The sequence below is a fragment of the Melozone crissalis genome, unplaced genomic scaffold (genome assembly GCF_028551555.1).
Source record: "Melozone crissalis strain CALT ecotype California unplaced genomic scaffold, PUWL_Pcris_2 ptg000023l_1, whole genome shotgun sequence".
NCBI lineage: Eukaryota > Metazoa > Chordata > Aves > Passeriformes > Passerellidae > Melozone > Melozone crissalis.
Window position 1 is genome coordinate 17573900 of NW_026535801.1, and position 23000 is coordinate 17596899.

Genomic DNA, 23000 nt, shown 5'->3' on the forward strand with positions numbered 1-23000 from the left:
ATTCAGCTACTTCTGTGCCTTATGGGAGAGGCAGTAGATTCTGAAAGAAGCTGATGCAAATCCAATGCTTTCACAAGCAGCTTTCAAAGCTCACCAGCAAAAAAATGAACATTCACCTTGACAAAAACTTTGTTAACTCCAGCTAATGTTTAAGATAGGTGCCAGTGTTAACTTCAGGGGAAAAAAAGCCCAACAACACTTTAAGTTTAATAGCAAAAGCTACAGAAGGTGTATTGCAATACCAAGGAAAATCTGAGTTACTTGTTTAAAATAGAAAAACAGCCACCCATCTCAAATCCTTAAAAGTAAAGAAATACATAGTTCCAGTAACTCAAAGAAGTACCACAGTGCCTGTAGTACTCTAGTCTCAGTCTGAACAGATGCAGAGACATTAAAAGAGAGTTAAAAAGTGAGTCTGTGGCCTGGACAAAGAATTTTTTTACTGTTTGACTTGTATCTTGTTTTTAGATTTCATCAAATTCTAACTGGTTTAAATGTCAGTTTTGTGTCCATTATTACAATTTACAGTCTTAGATTTAAATGACTTAAGTATTAATTGATATTATGTTGATTGCAAAGTAATTCATAACTCAGAACTACTTGAAAACAAACAAAAAAAAATCCAGTGGGGTAGTTAGAACTACCCCAGTTTATATGATATTGCAATCTGGCCCCTGTATTTACATGGAAATGCCACTCCCACTGCTCCTAGTAGCAATTGTTCATGTGTTCTTCCATGCTCTGAGTTCAAATTATTAACACTTCAGTATAAAATGTAATGACCTTAGTGATAAAGCTCTCCACTTTCACATGAAATGCAATCTGTGAGTTGCATCTGTTTCTGTGGCTGCATTGTTTTTCCTGCCTTTATGGTTTTAAATCTTTCCCAAATATACTTCAGTGATACATGACAAAAAGACTAAGGAAGGTTAATACTGCCCCCTTCATCCATCAGTTTAGGTTTTCCCAGTTTTCCTTGTGAGAATGGTGTGTTCATGCAGTGCTCTCCACTAAATGATCATCTAACAGCGCTCTCCATGACAAATATGTAGGTTTATTTGACTTGCAAGGCTAGGTTTTCCTATATCTGTAATATCAGTGCTTCTGGCAGCCAGGTTTGTCCAGCAACACCAATTATAACCTCCTTTGAAAGATGTCTCTTCAGTTTTTTTTGTTGTTGTTGGTTTTGGTTGGTTGGTTGGTTTGTTTGTTTGTTTGTTTGTTTTTTGTGCCACTGGTCTTTTCTTTTGAGGTTTTGTAAATCAGTTGGTCTACCATGCTGAAAATGGAGATACACCCTCCTGCCTGTTAATACTGTTGCAACAAAAAAGACTCTTCTAATCTGCTGAGTGCTGAAAAAACTTCAGAGCTAGGTTGTACAAATCATCCTTGTAATGAAGCTGAATTTGTATTTTTTGTGGCTTCAGCAGCAGAGAGGCATACCTGCTAGTGAGAACAAGTTCAAGTTGGTTCATACACTTGACATGAGTAAATCCATTGAAGGAGTTTTACATGCTGGATGAACCAGTGTAATAGAAGGAAGCACTCAGCATTTGGCATACTATTACAAACATGTCTCAGTATCTCTAGTCCCATTACATCTGGATCAGCAGAACTAAATTATGAATACAAGGACTTCATATATTTTAAATCTCATTGGCAGATGCCTTGCTGAGGAGAACTTGCAGTAAACTTCTTTACATAAAAATGCCAAAGTCAGAATTTAGACACTTAATCAAAATTCGAAGATTTGTCTCTGACATGTTTTTATTTAAGAATATTAATTAATGAAGTCATCTTGAATAAATACTGAGAATATTCAGATTCCTTTGTCTTTCTGTCTCTCCATCAAATATATGCTTATAATATTAAACACTGTTGTTTGCAGGGAGACAAGGAGGCTGCTTTAGGTCTTCAATTTTCCCCACTTTGTGACCGCAAGTCCACTTTGGTAGCTCAGTCTCAAATAGGTAATGACAAACTGTGTTTTTCTCTTTTTTGTCTGTGTAGGAGCATGTAAATTCACAGGGACATTTCATTTACCCATTTTGAATTTTGAATGTTCAAAATTCCATCATGTGGAAGGTATTTCTTTGCACCTATCTGTTCACCAAATTCCTGTGCTTTTGCAGCAGAATGATGCTGGTCTCAAAAGAACATGATGTAATTTCACCATATGTGAGGGAGGGGTAGAAGAGGGATTAACCAAGATACTGGACATAAGCCCAGCTTCTACTGTACACACTTTAGAGTCTGGAAAATCATGTCCTCAAACTGCTTATCTCTTGCTTAAGAACTCACAAGTCTCTCTCTATTATAATCTCAAAGTACCAGTTTTGAGTTGCATCTCAACTTAAAGCTAATGAATAAATCAGCCCTCTGGACTGCAAGTAAGCCTATCAGTGTCTCAGGGTCAAACTACAGAGGGTCAAGCCTCCCTGGGTCACTCACTTTTTGTATCCTTTGTTCCATTTCACTGGGAGTTTGAAGCCAATGTACTTAAGCATCATATTTACTGCAGGAGAGAAGTTGGATTATAGACTGACTCCCTGTTGCTCATCTTCATGCTGCGTTGCATGGTTAGAGCAGGAAGACATCTGGAAATCCATTGCTAGCTCATGTTTTAACATATTTTTTTCTGTTAAACGCTCAGTAGAGAATAATGCTTCATTCTCTCACTGTGTCATTCCATACCACGATGAGCACTTTAGAATGTAAAAGACATTGTTCAGAGCTGACATCTCAGAACTGTGGGATGAATGCTGTCTCCGAAGGATATTACTTGTTCTCTTCACTGATTTGACAGAACCCTCCTACACACTGTGAAATAACACTTTACCTCCACAGAATAATAAACAGCAATTTGAAATATTAACTCCTTGGCAAGAAGCTCCAAATGGTAAAAGAGACAGCATGGCTTGTAGCACTTTGGCTCAACAGTAGCTTCCCTTCTATTCAATAATTAATACTCATTTCAAATGGTAGGTGTGTTCAGCAGTGCATAAAATTTACAAGAAAAAGAATGAAAAGCTGTAATTTTTAATATCCACTTATATCTATACAGCTTCAGGTGTTTTTTGTTTCAATTGTGCTTTTTTCTTCAAGATTATACTAATGGTATCTAGTATATTGAATTGGGACTGCAGTTAGAAAATCAGCCCAATAGCAAGTATTCATTTTTAGTTTTGACACTTGTGGAAATAGAAAACCTGATTTTCTCTCTTTTTCTTCTTTAGGTTTCATTGATTTCATAGTAGAACCAACATTTTCTCTTCTTACTGATTCAATGGAGAAAATTGTTATGCCTCTTATAGAGGAAGCGACAAAATCGGAAAGTCCTGCATTTGGGACCCCCAGGTATGAACACACTGCTTTGTTATTGAACTAACATAAGCTCACATAGTAATCCTAATAATGTGATGCTCAGAGTGATCTCGGTTATTTGAAGCTGGGGAGGTAACAAACAGCTGTGCAGTATTGCCACCCTGTGGGGCTGCGTTGTATTTGCAATGTCCTATTTTGCCCCATTGACTGAACAATTGTACAGATAAAAAGGCAAAATCCCAGTAATGATCAGAATAAACACATACAAACCATGAAATTTAGTTCTACATTTTAAATATAATCTTTCCAATAGGCTATTGAAATTCCTGTACCGATAAGGCAAAGTAGCTACAACAGTGTAATTTGAGTGGCTTCTTGCTGAAAGTGTTATTGAATAATCAGATACTGCCTTTACAAATACTGCCTCTGTTATCATATTTATATTTCATTTTAAAACTGTAATTTGAACTTTCACTGAGGTTGCTAAGTGATAATTCTGCAAGGCAATTTTTTATTTGCTGGGCATTAGTTAGATTTCAGTAACAAAAGGGTGAACCTAGTGCTTTCCTAGATTTTGCTTACTGGAAGCAAGTAGGAGTTACTAGAAGTAGGTATTTATGATAGTGTTCTTAGTGTTTGGGGAAACAGTGCTAAACTAAGGAATTACTGATAACACATTTGTTTACATATTCCTTCACAAATGAGTGATTAGCAGCTGCAAATGATTAGCAGCTTCAGGCTTCATTTTTGGTTGATGTTCATTACTGAGGGGCGAATGAAAAAACACTTATGATCCAGCAAAACTTCGTCATGTGAGGTGGAGGATAAAGGGATTTTTTCTTTGAATGGAACCAAGTGGCACAGTTTTGAGGGGAGTGGAGAGCCTGTGGCACGATACAGAAAAGTCTGAGCCAGAGAATTGCACACACGCTACTGCGTGGACACCATGAGATGGTGCCTGAAAAACACCAGAATTGTGGCTTATTCTTTCCATTCTATCCCATTCAACATCTCTGGAGCACATGGAAGTTACAGTTAACTCTTCTTGTGAAGTTCTTGTTGGTATGTTCACTGCAACTATTTTCTGATTAATGGAAACCCATTTATATGTCTATTAGCATCTGTCTGTGGTACCAAGGAGATAAACCATGCAGCAAAATTGAGTAAACAAAACCTACTAAGTCATGAGTACCTGCAAAAGGTTGGAAATAGGTCTTATTTTTTAATTCTAAGAAAAAAAGAGCATTCATTCTTTTTTCCCCACCTTTTCCACCATATACATATATGGATAATTTCACTTCTACTCACCTGTAGATGTAGCTGCAGTCTCTATTTAGTGAATTTTAAAGCCACTCACATCTTTCTTTGTCTGTACTTGGAACTTTGTAACTTGAAGAGACTTTTCAGCTTAAGCAAAACTTACCTGTTATACATGTCTTCCTTTTTATTTTTAATGGGTCAAAAGATAATGATCAGATGTCTTTCCTGTGAGAGCCAAAGATACCATTCGTCATGCAAAAACACAGCTAAGAAGCTGCTCCAAAATGTCTGTGTAAAAATTCTTTTAAGAATTGGATTGCAAGTAATGTATTTTTCAGTTGTCACTTTTTTTTTTCAAGAATTCCCTGAAAAATGGTCAGCAAGACATCTTGCATTTTAGGCACACTCTGGTAAAAACTATTTTTTCAAGTTAGTTCCTAAGCAACTTGATTGACATGAACTGTTTGTGTATTATTAAAATTGCCTGACTGTTTTTGTAATTTGGGGTTTTTTTCCCTTGTCCAGTCAAAATAGTTTGGGAGCAGTAAGCAATGCTGAAGCACAAAGACGACCTGGGTTTAAAAGTACAGGTGATGGAGGGACTCACACAGAAAATTCTCTAGCAACTGTAGACCTAAGGGCCTTCAAGGACAACTTGATGAAGATCATTCAAGCAAACAAAGAAAGATGGAAAGAATTAGCAGCAGAAGGTATGACATGTTAAGGTAGAATGTTTTTATAGGTTACTTCCTAAGACCTCACGTACGCTCGTTTTTTAATTTCTATCAACCTGTAAAAAGGCATAGTTGTGTTGTACTCATATATTTTATGTCTTAATGTTTGTTTTAGATGCTCCTGTTTTGCTCTCCCAGGGGGTCTAAAGAGGTGTAGGTGGTTAGGGGATGGGAATAAATCTCTTAGCCTGTGCAATGAGGCTCTGTGCTGCACAGCTTATCTTTAGAGGTCCAGTTTAGAAATGTGCATTCTTGCACTTTTAATTGTAACTGATACTGACATCTGCTTTAAATGCCAAAATCAACAATTCAAAGTGGCGTGTGCTGCCACATTTCTTCAGAAATGTGAAAGTTGTACTTTGCTATTAGAAATGCTATTTGTTCCCCACTGTATATAACAGAATTCTGTATCGCAGGCTTCTTGGGATTATGCTGTAGGCAATTATTTAAATGACCCAGTGGATCTAAAGATTTGGGCAATCACTGCATGCATTAGGCCCAAGAAAGCCAAAAGTGACTCTTCATTTGCCAGTAGATAGTTGATAAAGCCAAACCTGCACAGAGTATCTCAGTTCATAAGCCATACCTGAAAATTGCCTGAAATTACAGTTACTTGAGTGAAATGCTTTTCAATCACCTGTGTTAATTGTTGAGAAGACTTTATAGCTTCAATCTAGATTAAGTGAATGCCATTTGGGAATATTTAGTCCACAGTCTGTGTTATTTCCTAGCAAGTACCTGGAATATTTCAGCATAGCATTTCACTGCTGAGGCTGGTCTTGCTGTACATGACCTGACACTGACAGCTGGGAATGATATCCTGGAACCCAGTGCCAGCTTTGTTTTTATCCCATCATCCAAATCAATGTCTTTTTTCCCAAAGAGGTGTCAGACAAGACAGAAAAAGAGTGCTGAACAGTGATAAAATCTAATTTAGTGCTAAATTGCAAATGAATATTCTCATTAGAAGGATATTAAGAATAAGCTTCCACACATCTTCTGTGACAAAGGTTTGAAAGAGTCAGGTGGAAGGGGCATCTGAGCAGAGGATTCCATTAATATTGTCTCTTCTTCCTGAGAAGCTTTATATAACCAATTGCTTCCTTTGGTGTTGCCCAACTAATAATGGCTGGTCAAAGGAAAAAACTTCTAATTTGCAGTGGTCAGTAATAGTAGAACACCATCACAGTGCCCAAGGCCACTTAGCTACACTGCAGAAATCAGGCAGCCCTGAGCTGGTGACATGAAAGGTCCTTCAATGTGGAATAATGGAGAACTGTTCTGGAAGTTTGCCATTTCCAGTTACACAGAACTAACCAGCTTGATTCTGGTGCATCAGCTTTTTGGTCTGCAGTTCTGGAGGGGTACAGTGCTGTCAAAGGGCAGTTTCCACTTCATTCCCAGGGCTTGGTTGGGCTCTATAAATTAATGATATATGTAGCCTAGTTTTACTGGACTGTTGACAGGCATTGAAAACACAAGGCTACTTGCAGCAAGAGATTTATAAATTACTTTGAGTAAGGTTGCAGTCAATATCAATGAGGGGCCAAGCAAAATCCAGGAAACTGGGCATGCTTCGTACTCTGACAACCAGAGATGTTAATGTTCAAAGCTGGATGGATTTTGTTGAGATTGGTGTTGTCCTAACCTCCTTTTCTTCCATCAACTTGAGTAATGAAGCATGTCTAAGTACTTCCTGAACAGAATTATGGAGTTGCAGTAAAACATACATTAGGGAAGCTGATGGGTAAGTGAAAATAGCTGGTGTTGGGGCCAGGGCATGATGAATGATATTGTCTCTGTATGATTGTGGCTGAATCTGTTTTTTGAGCTACTCTGTGAGGAAAAGATTTATAGAAATCTGCTGCCACAAAGAGGCTACTTGCTGCAACATCTGCAATTGATTGGAGTATGGCATAGAGACCTTCATGCCTGTAGAGGAAACCTTGTGAATAATGCAAATACTTTTGAGTACACATTTATATTTTGTTAGTAAACAGATAGTAAGGTGTTTTTATTAATTAACAGCTGTGGGGTGGATTCTATAGGTTTTGTGGAACTTATATGTTCCATTCATTTGAAATGGAATGTCTGCATCCACAGTCCATACGTCGGCCCTGAGGACTGCTGTAGAAGAGTTTTTTGTTAAGTAACAATAGCTTTCTGTAGAGGACTTTCTGAGATAGCACGTAATCCTTGCCACTAAATGGAAAAGGGAGTCTTCAACTGGTCCAGTATATCTGCTCTGAAGCTGTACCCTGCAATGACTGAAAATCCTTAATCAGGCTGTGCAAAATTAACATCTAGTAAAGAATAAAAAATACTGCAATACATCCCCCTTCCCTTTAAATTATTTTCAGATTAACCAAGTTTGACTAAGCTTATAAGTCAATAACCTGAGCCCTTGAACTTCAGCTGGTTAGTCTCTTCTTGTCTAGATCTCATGCTACCTTCTCTGATTCCATGCTTGATGAAAAATCTTTGGGCTGCTTTGGGCATGTTTATGAAGTTGTATTTTATTTGTGTGTTAGTAGGAGCATGTACTGAGAGAAGAGATGTAAGAGAAAAGTCACTGCCAGGTGAAAGTGGTGCTGTCATTGCTCCTAGGTAGATAATTTATGACAAGTCACAAATTGCTGAATGCCCTGAGGAGGTCACACGTTTGAGGACCGTGTTGTGGTAGTAAACAGGCTGGCTCTCCATGCAGATCCTCAAACACGCTTCCTGAGCTGACTATGACAAACAGAGCTTGTGCTGTTAAAGGAACCATCTGCATTCTTGTCAATGGGCTCTGCAAACATTGTTCCCAGTTTAGTTCACAGGCTCAGGAGAAGTTGTCTCTATAAAATATAGTACTACAGATGCCCAAGGAGTACAGAAAGGAAACTAGCAACATTCCATAAAATTTCCTGAGGATGACCTGAACTCATGCCAGCTTTTCAGGATAAGGTTACACGTGTAGCACCTGTGGGAGGCAGTTCAGCTGGAGCAAGGGCTGCTTTAGCAAGAGCCAGAGGAGATGGTCTGACTCCTGTGCCAGGCTGTCCAGAGGAAAAGACTCATTCTCAGTGACAGTGCTGTTGACAGGAAAGTTCTCCTGAAGATGCTGGCACTACGTCTCCCTGAAAAGACAGAAAGACAGTTGCTGTGGAGGCTTGATTCAGAGCAAGCAGCTTGTGCAAGGAACAGTGTGCTTTTTGGAAAGGCCTCTGTTAGAAAGGGAAGTTCTTATCTACCTAGAGCACTGAGCTGTTTGAAAGCCTCCTTAACAGAAGGCCCAGTAAATAGGATGGCTCCACTCTGCTAAAAAGTCCATGTCTTGTGTAATTGATGCAGGGGAGCTCAGTGCTCTATAGCCTAAGGGTCTTCAACCTTTCACCACTGGAGAATTAGAGGAATGTTCTCCAGGCCTTTCCGGGAGTGCTGTTAACAGGGAATTACCATAATGATCAAACATCTGGGATTCTAATTTGAAAGCCTTGATGTTTAATTAATATTCCAAGCCCCAATCACCAGATAATCTGTCTCTGTTTCAACTCAACACAGTGATGAAGATACTATTCCATCCTGAGCTTTTTTCAACACATATTGTTGATGGCTGCTGCTGTTTGCAATTATTGTATAGTAGCAAATGGACAGTAAATGTGCTCAGATGTATCTGAGAGGTTCTTTCATTAGAGAATATGTGTTCTAAGTGGATTTTAAGGTCTGAAAGTTATTGACCAACTGAGAAAGCCATAAGAAGCACAAAACTTATCAGGAAAGATTTAAATACCATGTAAGATCCTTAATGGTGCCCTTCTTAGAACGTAATTGTAAAAGATTATTTAATATTTTAAAAATACAGTTTATTCCTTTATTCATACTTGTTCTATAAAAATGTTCCAAAGATTTAATAATAAAGTTGGTCTGTGCTTGGCAAGCTCAGGTACTCTTAACAGAATGTAAGGGTACAGACTAATAATCATGCTTGCTGGTATACATGCTTTAATCTCTTCAGTAGGTATCATTGTAAATAAAGTTACAGGGATAAAAAAGTATCATTAATTTCTGTTTATAATGAAAAGAGGCGCAGGCAGCTCAGGACACTCCCCTGAGGTCATGTGACAACACAAGGATATGCAGAACAGCACACCGAAAGTCCAGCTGCCAATCAAATGGGCCCACCTTCAGGGTAATACAACAGCAGTTGTGTTACAACCTTATTGTTTTCATCTCATGCTTATGTAACTCTTCTAAAGAATTCAGTGGTACAGAACCTGAACCAAGTTTGCATTATCTGTGTGGAAAGACATCAGTGACAAACGTTGTCCTCAACACTTTTGGCAGTGCACTGGGCTGCTTGGCTTGAAAGTGTGTGCTGGGGATTGCTGACCTCATCAAGGTGGGATGACAAATAAGTGAGGTTGAATGAGTCTCTCACACTGGCCTCTGCTTAATTTTGATGCTAAAAATGTGACAAAATAACAAGTATTGCACCTTTGGAGCAGAGATCAGCTTTTTTCCCCCCCATGGGCAGCAATTTTTAATGACAAATGTTTCTTCTGAAAGACCTGTGCATGGTACCTGCAGGCTCCCCTCGGGCACTTTCAGTTCTGCATACTTCCAGTCACAATAACCACAGGGCTCAGTTCCATTTTGTCTGAAAGATTTTCTCTCCAGACTCACTAACAAGAAGAGAGTAGCAGCTGCTGAAATGTGAAAATCTGAGAGTGATGATCTGATAGCATGTTAATGTGACTTAGCAGCCGCTAGGAAGGGCGGGCCGTGGGAGGATGTGTGTGACAGTCACAGAAACTGACTGACAGTTTGGCACATGAAATCTACCCTAATGGACGGTTTTATTCTGTTGGAAACTAATCAATTCAGGAGGCTAAAGGAGTCCCATCTAGTATCAGTGACAGTGATTTTAATTGCAGTGCTAAAATGCTTAGGTCATAAACGGTTTCTGAACTAATTCAGAAACGCGTTAAGTGGGAAAAGAAGAATTTTTCAGCATGGTCTGAGTAAGTGCAAGGAGTGGGATGAGCTAAGAGTAGGAAGAAATGGTTGGTATTGGCAATACCTGGTAAATCACAGACAAAGGAATGGTAACTGACCTAATAATGGAACCTGTTTTAGATCTCTCTGGAGTACACATCAGAAAGCTGGCCCATCTCTGCACATGACAGTCTGCATCGCTCTAAGAACCTTTTCTCTCTAGCAGGATCACAGCAGCATGTCCCTTCCACTCCCTGTCCCAAAATTTCCAGCATTCAATCCCCTGTGCTTACAGCTAAACAGAAGTAGAAAGTGGAGGTAGCAACTCTAGGAAGCCATAAACTCACAAATTATATTTAACCAAGTCCTACAGTGAAAAGTTTTGATTCAATTAGCTAATTTAGTCTTTGATACTTTTTCTATATGACATAATGCTATAAATGCTATAACAATAAGTGCCACTGGATTACATGGTTTGCAGTGGTTTTATATACTCCCATAACTGTGATGAAATTGGTGTGATGAGTAGAAAGTGGAAGGAGTCAGTACCTAAATAACTCTGTACATTATTGCAATATTTTCGTGGATTTGAAAATGATAGGTTGGTTGGGGATAATCATAGTTGTTTGGGAACTTTTGAACACATCTTTAAACTTACTTGGTAGTTCCAGAGACACCAGGATCAGTCTTCTCCTTCTCTGCAGAATTTTGATGCTCTGTCCTGGTCTTTTAATTTTCTCTTTAAAATGGCTGATGTGAGAACATGTCTCTGAGAAAGGTACATTTCCTTCCCACGTTGTCCTGGTTTGAGTGTTTTGTCACTGCTTTCTGGAATTTCATTTTACAGTAAAAAAAGGCAGACAAACCTAGAAATCAAAGTTTGTCATAGTATACAGAGAGATTCCATTACATCCAGCAGCATTCTTCATTACAGAGTCCTCAAATAATTTAATTCTTAGTGAAGATTAACAACTTTCCTCTCTAATTCAGTAGTTTCCTGATTGTTAAAACTCTTGTGTCATCATGTCTTTCCGTAAGGGTTAAGAATTGTAGCTTATTTTCAACACAATAGCAGTGTGATTAAGCAGATATTTGTTTTACTGGGATTTACAGGCACTGCCGTTAGCTGGTTTGAGATGTCCTGCTTGCCCATGGCTCTTGTATTTTTGCTCTCTATTCCTGTTAAATCAAGACATGCTCAAGTGATGCAGTTGCTGTAAAGAGGAAGATGTTTTACAAGCCATGTACTGTGCAGGTCACAGCAGCTGAATCCTCTTTTGTGTGCTACAGAAAGGTGAGAAAAGAAAGCTGATGGACAAACACAGAAGAGAAAGTTCCAAAATGTAGCAAAGCTTCCTCACCACTTGGGCCATGTCCTGAAAGTGTTGCTGCACACATTGGCAGTGACAAACAGGGCTGGTGGAAAGCAGTGTGGTAGCTGATGGTACAGAACCTCCAGGGCATCTGGGGTTCTCTGGGGACACCACAGACTGCTACAGCTGGGGGCTAGAGATTGAGTCTTGTGGCAGTTTTAGTGTTCCATGGACATTGCAGTCTTTCATTGGACTGATAGGGATTCAGTGCTCCCATTCACTATAGCAAACAATAAAAAAAAAAAAGAACTTAAAGAAATCAATTAATTTTTCTGACACCTATTAAGTGAAAAACAAAACAAAAAATCCTAGTGGCTTAATGAAAAAAGTGTATAATCTGATTAAAACAAGAGAGGAAAGAAGTTGCCTTCACTAGTTAATGCATTTTCTGCAAATACAAAATTACTGAGTACCAGAATTTTTCAGCTATTCTGAAATTTGGCTATTGCCTTACAAGTCCTGCCAGTTTTCCAAACAAAATATTGTATTACAGTTATTTTACCAACAGCCTGAGCACAATGGAGGAAGGACACCCTTTCTATCATGTTTGTGTCAAATGCCACTATTGCTTCCCATAAAGGACTGTTCTGCATTTCTGTGCTCTTTCCTGCCTTGAAGCACAGTCCTTTATGAGAAGGGTTAATAGAATCCTTTTATTTTATAGAGGAATTCACACAAATTTTGCTGAATAACACTTGGATTCTTGTAAGGAAAACAAACTCAACAGCTGAAAAATGCATAAACAGGCCTGGTTCCTGGCACTTTTGCCAAGTTAAAGCAGAGAGAGCAAAACCAGTAGCAACATCAACAACACATACCCTGAGCTGACTGCACTGCACAATGTTCTCCTGCCTGCCTTTATCTGAATGGCTGTGACAGTCCCTGAGCTCCTCAGTGCCTAACAGACACACCTCAAAAGACAAAAACTGAGGGCCAAGATGGGTGGCTGTTTAATATTTTATATCTTATTAATCTATTTATTTGTATTGATTATTGAGACTGCTCAAATGCCAGATTACCTGGTTCATTTAGCACACTCCATTTCCATCTCTGGCTGGCCATGGTAATGTGCCCATAGGAAGGGGGAGCTTGCTTTTCCCAGAAGCCCAGTGCAGGGTGAGGGTCCTGGCATTTTGGGGCTGACTGGAGGCAGAGACTGCCACAGTGTTTATTACAATTCCTCCTGCACAGCACTGGGGGTCAGACATCATGCCAGCTCCATTTCTCTTACACCAGTAGGATTAATTTAGCATTGCCCTCCTTGAATTCTACCTATTTGGTCACTGTCCCGGTCTCAGCCTCATTTAGACTGCTAGATAATTCTGTTTCATCAGAGTGATATAGGACAACAGAAATTATAGAGAATTCCAAATATTATATGCACTATAAAGGTCCCATGTATTATAGAGTACAATTATTAGCTGTTATAGAAAGCAGAAATCTACATTTTCCCAGCACATTTAGCATATTCCACAAGTGGCTGACACACCATAAGAACACAGCGTTTTTCATCTTTCTAGCCGTGGATCAAAGCTGAGGGGAGCAAAGCAAGTCAGAACATAGAGTCAGACATCCAGCAGGTGACAGACTTAATACTAAGAAAACAAGGGGGGCTTCTAGTGACACTTGTGACAGCATCATAGAGAATTTTGTACTTGAGGCTTCTCAGTCTCAGTCACTCCAAGCAGCCGCTCCTGGTGGTGGTCCTGTAGTCTTACACCAGCTTAACTGCAGAAGGCTTCACTTTTATCTGGCATATAACCAAGTGTATCTTGGTGCAGAGATACTTCATTTCAAAGCTCCATCCATCAGTTAGTCCCAAATTAGAAATTGGCTCTGGTTTAGGTATCCTTAAACTGACAAATTTGAGATCATGTCAAGGACTGTCATAGAAATTGGAGACCATAATGACTTAAATGAGGAACAAACCATCAGAGTTGTTATAATTAAACTTTTAACCTTCATTTGCCAGTTTAAGATTGCTAGGGAGTGAAGAAGAACAATTTTTAGTTTGGATATTCAGCTTTATGAACCAAAAACAACGGTGAATTTTGCATGTATGAATATTCTGAACTTTCTTATTTGAGAATAAAATGGTCAGCCATCCAGTTACACCAAGACACATCTGAATTCTGGCTAGAATAGTCCTAAAACAACATTCAGTGAGAAAAATGCTCTCTTCTTACTAGGTTTTTGGTTAAAAAAATCTCACCAATATGAGCTACATTAATATTACGGTTTCATGTGTGTTCATAGTTCAGCTTTGCTTTTTTTAACTTACTGATGCATCTGAACAGCATGTGAAATATTTTATCTTTGAATTTTCTTGTGTTTTTTTATGAAGCTAAGGAAAAATACTGTAGTTGTTCCATTTGGAGGCGAATGTGGCACATAAATCACTTTCGTAGGAAAAAAGCTTTATGTAGGTAGGTTATATCATGAGTGACAGGTGCTTTAAATAATGTCTCTAGATTGAACATAAGTTGCATCAAGTTCCACATACATATTTTTCAATGGCTTTAACTCAACCTCTTCTTTGTTAGAGCTACATTGAAGTCTGTAAAAAAAGACTACCTGTCCTTGTTTCAGAAGATTTGGAATGTAAACCAAGCAGGACACTAAAGTTTTGGAAAAAATGGTTTAAAATGTAGAAATTGATCAAATTTTGAAGTTCTTGATTTCTAAAAGAAGTGCACTAGAAAGCATAAATGACAAAAAAGGAAATTATTCATTCCATGCTTCTGCACATTGGGTTTGAAGATACTCCCTTCCATCCCATTTCACAGACCAAATTGTACTTCAGGGGGAACTTTTATCTGGATTTAGAAAAGTGAGGTGGTGCAAAATGCTGACAGCAATAAAAATGTGCTTACAGTCTGGGTTATCTTTCAGTTGTCATGTGCAATCCCTTGTGGCCTGCATTTGGACTGGTCACTCAAAATCAGAGTTTCTGGGAGTTGCCCGTTGAACTCCATCAGTATCTCAATGCTTGGTTTCCTTCCTTAGTAATTTCTAACATCCAAATTAGAAATTTTGTGCAATATCATGCAGCTGTTTTATGCCCGTGTTGTTCAAACTGCAATGCTAACTTTTTAAATTGATAGTATTTTGTATCTTCTATACTAGTGTACAGATCCTAAAATCTAAATTTATGAAATGCACATTACAATAGCAAGAAAATAGGCCTTCCATGAACATGGTACATTTATTTTTTGTTGGACACTTCACCTGCCATCACAAGTTTTCCATTCTCTGTTTCTTTTTCATCTAGTTATTCCTGGTGCCACCTCTCTGTACTGTTCTGTTCTTTCTCCTTTTATTCTGGGCCATTACATTTGTACTGTTCTCTGGGTCTATGCAATAAAGTAAGGAGTCAAGCCTTCCACAAACATTATTTTTTCTTGTTGCTGCTGTCCCCTGAAGCACAGTTTCCCCCATATCTGTCCCTTCCCATTCTAGATGTGCCTTTAGCCAAAATGGCAGTGGTACAGGACAGCACATACATAACTCCCAATAGCTTGTTCCAGCTTGTTCCCAACTGGGTGGTTTGGACTTTTCCAGGTTGATAGGCCAATTTCCTTCAGGGCTTCCCCTTAGTTCTGATGCCTGCCCCATCCCCAGGAGGGCATTCTCCTCTATGCCCTCTCTGTCTTGCAGAACTGATGAGCTCTGCTCTTCCAATTCCTGTGTCAGTAAACACCCCTGCAGAGGGACATGCCTGCAGAAGGGGTCCTCCTGCTCCCATCCTTCAGGTTACTGTTGTCTGATGATGCTCCTTGCTCTGTATTTTGGCCAAAAAAGAGACACATATTAGACACCAAACCAGAAAGAGGACCACTATGGTTCAGCTGCAGTCGTGCAATCAGGAGCAGAATCTGACCCTTATTAAACACTGGGCATGGCCTCATGCAGAAAGTGATGTTCACAGTATTCCTGTGTGCAGCTCTATATGTCACTACTCTGAAATAAAAAAATTGTGGCATATCCTTCTTATCTAATTCACCTATTTTGTTCCCTCTTTGTAGAAGAACTTGTGAACAATGTTGGTGAACAGGAAAAAGACCAAAGCAGAAATTCCACAGATGCACAGTTACAGGAAGAGGCAACAAGGACACAAAATGAGAGTAGTCAGGGGAGTGATGGTACAGCCTGTCCTCCCAGATCCATCGTCCTACAAGTAGTCTCTTTGGACACTCCTCTGAGTGATGAATCCAGCTCAGAAAAATGCACTAACTCTGATCCGAACCAGAAAGATCTCAGCGATGCCCAGCAAGAGACCCAGAATACAGCCCCACTGAATGGTAATGCTTCATCACAGAGCACAAGCCAGTCTCCTGGAGCTGTCCAGGGTGAAGCTGCAGCAGTGTCTGGTATCTCCCTGTCAAACATCAACAGCAATGTAAAATACTGAAATAAGGTGTTGGACAAACCACCAGCACAGGACAGTTTGTTCAGGCCTGTGTAAAAGTGGTAGTATCCTAAAACATCAAATAGAAGCATATGAAAAAATACCAACTTCTTGATATCAGCTATTTGGGATCTACTGGAAAATTCTTTAGAGAATATACTTTAGTTGAACTTGAAGAATGGTTTTAGAATAATTTAAAGAATAAGGTGATCTTATTCAGAACAGATCTATTTAACATTTTCTTTTTGAAAAGAAAAAGTAATTACACTATTAATATCTGTTCCCCTTAGTTTGGGTACCTAATATGACTGTTATTTTGTAAACCACATCCTATATACCAAACATAGCGTGAATCCAAGAGTTAAGCTTAAGTAGATGGAATTTGCCAACTGTAGTAGTCATGGGACTGTGCCATTCACTTAATCAGGAGGATCAGTCTCTTGACTGTAGCTGCTAGACAAGTGGAGCAGCCAGAACATCGCTGAAACGTTAGAATATGTTTTTTAGAGCATAAGTATTTTATCCCAAGATGACCATGTCTAGTATCTAAAGATTGCAACACAGTGTCAAGGGCAACATGCCCAAGCCATGAGGAATAGATGTTATCAAAGGAAGAGGAAGACACTGTACATCTTCGTTTTATTTTCTAAGTTTGCTTATAGTTAGAATAAGCTTTGAGGTGTTAGGGTAATGAGAAGAATCAAGGATATAATGACACTTCTTTTCCTCACTTTTACTTAAAATGTGAAACTCATTAATGCTTTAATGACAGCAAGCCTTGCAATATTGTGCCAGAAGTATGGCATTGTCTGAGCAGCAGCATTGAAGTGCTTATAATGCTTAGCTTAGACATGAGTATATGACTTGGCATATTTCTCAAAAAACCTTTTTATGGAGAACTCCCACCTACTCTAGATTTCCACATTCCATGGCTCCATGCTTTTATTGTTGACAGGTTTTTTCCATCAGAAATAACAGATGGTTAATTTAGGGCCCTAAATCAAAATATTTACACTAAAATTACTTTCACAGCATTTGACGTTGTCTAATAACTGACATTTTATCTTTTGACATGTATTTTTTACAACAGGTTTGTATTAAAGCTCAGCTTAAAATTTAAGTGCCTTAGAGAAGTCCTCCATCTCCTGGATAAGGAATGCTGTAGGAAAAGCTGCATCTTTTGTCTTTCAAACTTGGCAGAAGGCAGCTGTGGTGTAGCTGTACTTGTGGGTCTTCAGATGGCTGACCAACAGAAATGATGTTTGAAAGATCAGATACAACTCAGTATGCAGTTAGCTCACACTGTTGCGTGAACTTTACATTCCACCTTTCTATCTTTACATTCCACCTTTCTATCTTTACATTCCACCTTTCCAATGAGAACAGAGATTTCTCATCTTATAGCATGCTAATCACATTTGTTTTCTAAAGCAGCAAATTTTTTAGAGAATGCATTTTACTTTGTAACTTCAAACTGAGAAATTTATTAAATGAGTAAGAAGCCATTAGGTTTTCAATACTGTTTTTGCACCTCTGTTGATGTCCAGTGGATCCAGACAGGACTCTTTTAACCAAGGTCAGACATTTTCAATGGAATGCTGCTTCAAGCAAGCAGAGGGTAGCAAACACCTGACCTTTCTCTGTTTCACAAATTAGACTTATTTGGGTATTCTAAGAGACACCATCTGTCAGGACACTCTCCATGTTTCTTCCAAGAAGGCTTCTCTACTTCTGTAGTTTCTGTCCTGAGGACTGGGGGGTAGAAGGCTAAGGGGATGTCCAGAGTGCTTGCTGACTCCTGGGATGAAGAAGTGAGCACCTGTGGGTGCTAGGGCTGGGAGGGTGAGATAGAAAGGAAAAAGAAAAGCAACATGGTTATTCAGGTTGAAATTTCATATGTTAGCTGTCATTGTTCTGTCTTTTATAAAAAGCAGAAAATCCAGTCAAGTTTTCTGTGATTCAATTACAGCAGTTGGGGAACACTGGACTATGATGTGTGTGCATTCTTGGGAGCTGTCAATGAATGTTTGGGTGTGCTATGATGTGGGGGTTCCCCATTAAAAAAATTAAAAAGTGGCTGTTTTCTGCTTTTCGTGTCACATCTCATTCTAGGTGTAGTTCTTGTAGACCATCACATTTTAGTGGCAGGAGTAGCTCTGCCCTGGGTCCAGGTTGGCGCAAAGGGAAGACTGGAGGGTCGCTTTTACAACCACTGCAGTCGAGACTGAATGTTGTTTTTCTCCACAAACACCTTTTTTCCTTTCCATCATCTCACTTTAATTTAATTGAATGATACAAGATTAAATGAAACTATTATAAGATGATTTTTTAAGTGATGATTTTCCTTTTCTCCTGAGTGATTTATTAATTAGAACATTAATTTTAAAAACTGCTTATGTTTAATTAAACGACTCCACATTTCAATGATTTATAAATGCTAATTGGCAAACTTAACTCCTCACTTGTGATGATAGCCACATTAATCCTTAATATCAAAATGCAAGGGAGATAATAAATCTGTGATAAAACGGATTGCCAGTAGCTCCACTCCCTGTGACAGGGGAGGACTGCCCAGTCCCACCGAGTGTGCAGCACATTCCACATCACCAGCAGTGAGCCTGTGAGAGCCTCTGGAGAGCAGCCAGGCTAAACAGCAGTGGGCAGATCCACGCCATGCACATGCCAGTTAGGTTTATGGTGCTGCAGGTGGCACCAGGGGATCACCTGTGCCAGGCAAATGCTTGGTGACCGCTCAGTGCAGCGGTGGCTCAGCGAGTGTGGAACCTCTGTGTCCCAGCAGAGCGGGAGCAGATTGCTGTGCTGCCTGCTTCCTTGGGTACACCAGGAGCCTGGGACTAAGGGAAGGCAGCCCTGATCAGGCATGGGATAAGGATGGAGGGAAGGTTAGATTTAAAAAGCAAATAATGTGTTTATAAAAAAGATAGGGTTTAGAAGATAACAGCCATTAGCAATCTCATTTTTTTAATCACATAAAAAAACTTGATGTACAAACAGAAAACTATATACACCTTAGAAGTTACTGTTTAGTTTTTTAAATTTATACCACAATATATGAAAAATATTAAGCTATTAGGGACCTTCCAGAGGAGGCCACAGGATGGGAAGGGTCTGGAGTAGAAGCCATATGAGGAGCAGCTGAGGTTACTTGGTCTGTTCAGCCTGGAGAAGAAGAGACTGAGGGGAGACCCAATTGCAGCTACAACTTCCTCATGAGGGAAAGAGAAGGGGCAGGCACTGATCTCTTCTGTGGTGGCAGCGACAGGACCTGAGGGAGTGGCCTGAAGTTATGCTGGGGAGGTTTAGCTGGGGTATTAGAGAAAGGTTCTTCACCCAGAGGGTGGTTGGGTGCCAGAACAGGCTCCCTGGGGCAGTGGTCACAGCACCAAGGCTGACAGAGTTCAAGAAGCTTTTGGATAAGGCTCTCAGGCACAGGGTTGTGGTTCTTGGAAGTGGTGCTGAGTGAGACCAGGAGCTGGACACGATGATCCTTGGGGGTCCTTTGCAACTCAGCATCTTCTGTAATTCCATGAATTGTCTTGTTTTAAGGCTTCAACAAACTCAAGTGTTAAATTTAAAATCAGAATATTTAGATAAAATAGCTTTTACTTTCATACTTCTTTTCACCCCCCCCTTTTTTTTTTTTTGTTTTTACAAATAATAATGCTAATAAAATTTTGCTAAATTCCTCCAAAAAGAGCCACAGGCTGAAGGATCTGTAGACATCCTTGTTCTAATTAATGTTATTCCAGTTTTGAGATGTTAAAAGCCTTTGAAGTATTGGTTGTCTGTATTCCACCTACATTAAATTGATTGAAAATAAAGGGTGGTGTAGGATGCAGTTTGTGGGAATGTGGTCCATCTGCTTGTGTCTGCATTACAGAGTGGGCAGCACACACTCTGCCACCATTCAAGGTAGTGAAACAAAGGTGAAATCAGTAGCAATTCTTATTTGTTTACAGTGAAGCCATGGCAGATTTGTAGGTATTAATTTTCTTCTTTCTTCATGCCTGTTCACCTGAGTTTTCTTTCCTCTCTTCCTATTCTCTTTTCTAAACAGTGCCTCTTCAACTCGCCATCATCTTTCAATTTTCCTTTCGGATCATGCATCATCTGCTTTCTCTTTCAGCTACTTCTACCTTAGTTTTCTGGCTTTCAAAAATATTCCCCTCACTATTTTTATAACTTTTAAACTTCTCCCAGATCATCTTCTCCACTTTTGAGACTTCTATGCTTTTTCTTTCTGACATTTTCAAGTCAGTGTTCTTCCTGGTGGGATCTCTCTATCAAGTGGATAAAACTCAGAAGTTATTACATGTGTTAGTAAATAACACTGTGAGTTTGCTAATTGTACCCTGCCTCCCATCTCAGTGTATAAATCCCTCAGCTGTACTCATTCAAAGCTACTGAAGGAATAGTTTAAGTAACAGTTTAATTCTATGATTGTCTACTTGAGATTCATGTTCTATCACTTAGTTTGAAAGCTGCTTGTGTTACTCTGTGTCATTTCTCCTATCTGATTGAATTTAGTTCTTAGAACCTGACACTGGCATCTTTCATTATCTGGGAGGAACTCAGACTCTGACTTGAAAGCCTACGGTAAAGAGGATTTAAACAGTGCTTTGCAGAGGGTGAATTTTGACTTTCAATAAGCTGGAACAAAAAAATGAACCAAACCCACTTTATTCACACTCATGTAAAAGTCTTCAGAGTTTTGTTTCATGCTGTGATCTATTGCTTTCATTCTATCTTTTGCCTTGTGGATTAACCATAATGATTATTTAATCCAAGCTGATGATTATTCTGGTGAGAAAGCAATTAAAGGAAGCAGTGACTGAAACCTCATTTTATCCTTAAAATATCTTGAGGAACTAGATTCTGTCTGTCTATGGCTGTGCAGATTCTCTTGACTTGGTTAACTGCCCCATTCAGGTTGCCAATCACATCTGTTTGTCTTCCAGGGGAGCCTAAACACTGTAAGTCAGAAGATATTGTGAAAGCCACGGAGCAGACAGAAGCACTGGTACAGAACTAGATCTGCTATTTCTCATAAGCTTCTGACATTTCAGGCAGGACAGGTAATTTGGTGATTTCTTTCTTTTAATGGGGAGTGTTTTATACCATAAAGGCTCGCTTAGTGCTATTTTTAATCTCTTTGTTCCATCCTAGTTGTCCTTATATTACAAAATGTTGAAATGAGGACACAGAATACCCCACTTTCAATGTCACCTTAAAAAAAAATCCAGTATAAAGAAAGGAAAACCAATACTTTTAAATCTGAATCCTTAGTGTCAGACTAAATGATCATGTGAAAAATCATCCTCAATTCAAGTATATGGAATATTGGAAGTAGAAGTATCAGAAATCTCTTGTTTATGAATTTTCATTTGACCTCTGTTGCAGGAGAAAAGAACTCTAACTGTTCCTACCTCATGATCTCAGAGGCTGTTATCTGTCAACTTGTTCTTGGATCATCCTATTTCTGTGGAGAGTGATTGAACAAAATGTTCAAAACTGTAAAATGTAAAACCCTGAGCTGGTAACTCAAGGCACTTAAAAATTTGCAAGATTTCAGTTGTTTTTGTGTTGCTATTTCCTCTTCTATTCTGCTTTCTTAAACTAGCCAAAATAATCTTTTCAGCCAAAGTTGGACCTTGCTTTATTGCATCACTGGTACCAGACATTTCCAGTTAATCATGAGACATGTGAAAACATGATGTTTGTCATCTGCCTGGGATTGCTGTTACGTGTCACTGCTGCTGGTGTCCACTGAAAATGGAAAATCAAAACAAAATGTGTTTCTAGATACTTGTTCATGCAATCATGCTGCATGCACCATAAAAGTCCTACTTGTTAGCTTCCTTAAAATATCTGGAAATAAATGTTTGTAGACTGTACAGGGAAGTTGCAAAGTTACGCTGACCAGCCTGCATGAATGAAGATTCTTCCCCCCTGCAGTGGCTGCCATATGGACAGAACTGGTATTGAACAAATTTGAAAGGTTTTGAAATATCTCTTAAAAATTAATTGAATAGCATCTGGCATTAAAGATTAAAACATTCTGAATCCTGTAATATTTTGAACAACAACACTACTGGTGTCAGCCCTTCCATGAAGCTGGTACTTATTGTTTTATTGGGTGGAAGAGACAGCAACAGAAATACATGAAAATTGCTTCACTTCAGCAAAATGTTGTGTTGCCTCTCAGACAGAATTGGAAGGCGACACAGAGGCCTTGTGTCATGGTTTATCTCAAATGCAAAGGTGACAACATGCATCCAGCAACATCTTTCCTAGAGTTTGTTTCTTTTTGAGGGGCAGCAAAAACAGCAGCACACAGGCAGTTACCTCTGCAAGAAGCCTCAGAATGAGCCCTCCAGCCCAAACTGTGCCCATAAAGGAACTCCATTTTCATCTCTTCTTCCCTTGAGCTGCACATGACCCCTCCTGATTTGCCTGGGTGTCTTACACAGCTGCAGCCAACTTCATTTCCCTCTGCTGGAACCTGCCAGGAAATTCTAGGCTCCCGTTCAGGTTGTAGGCACTCAGGTGGCTCCCGACGCTCCCTGTTCTCCTTTTTGGACCCTGTGGTTATTACCTCACTGAAGAAAAAGTTTCTAATCAGCCATGGTCCGCTCTGAAGGGGACTTGTGGGGGCAGTGGCACTCTCCTCTGTGCCAGGGGTGATTGGGACCTGTGTGCTGTTCATGTGGTGCTTCAGGGACCCAACAACCAGAGCTCAGCAGGCATCAGGCTCCACCTCCACAAGGGCACGCTTGGTCCGACTGAAGAAGGAATCACCAAACAATGCCCTTTGCTGACCCCTACATGTCCATACCTGTTGACTGTCTCTTTTCTGACAGCAGAGCAGTCAAAGTTGAGCTGGGAACAGTGTAAGCTCTG

General features: G+C 39.4%; 1 protein-coding gene across 4 annotated transcripts in view; it reads left to right on the forward strand.

The window, feature by feature from the left end:
- The window catches only part of PDE1A (phosphodiesterase 1A), a 140219-nt gene extending 117872 nt beyond the window's left edge, over positions 1 to 22347 (forward strand). For 3 of the 4 annotated variants that reach the window (XM_054277490.1, XM_054277491.1, XM_054277493.1), the window contains 6 exons: positions 1889 to 1970; positions 3237 to 3357; positions 5110 to 5294; positions 15697 to 15972; positions 21059 to 21175; positions 21501 to 22347. In XM_054277490.1, coding sequence (XP_054133465.1) covers positions 1889 to 1970; positions 3237 to 3357; positions 5110 to 5294; positions 15697 to 15972; positions 21059 to 21132 — 738 coding nt within the window. In that variant the 3' untranslated portion in view covers positions 21133 to 21175; positions 21501 to 22347. The remainder of the gene's footprint in view (positions 1 to 1888; positions 1971 to 3236; positions 3358 to 5109; positions 5295 to 15696; positions 15973 to 21058; positions 21176 to 21500) is intronic. The other variant, XM_054277494.1, reaches the window with a different exon arrangement.
- Positions 22348 to 23000: the final 653 nt, after the last annotated feature.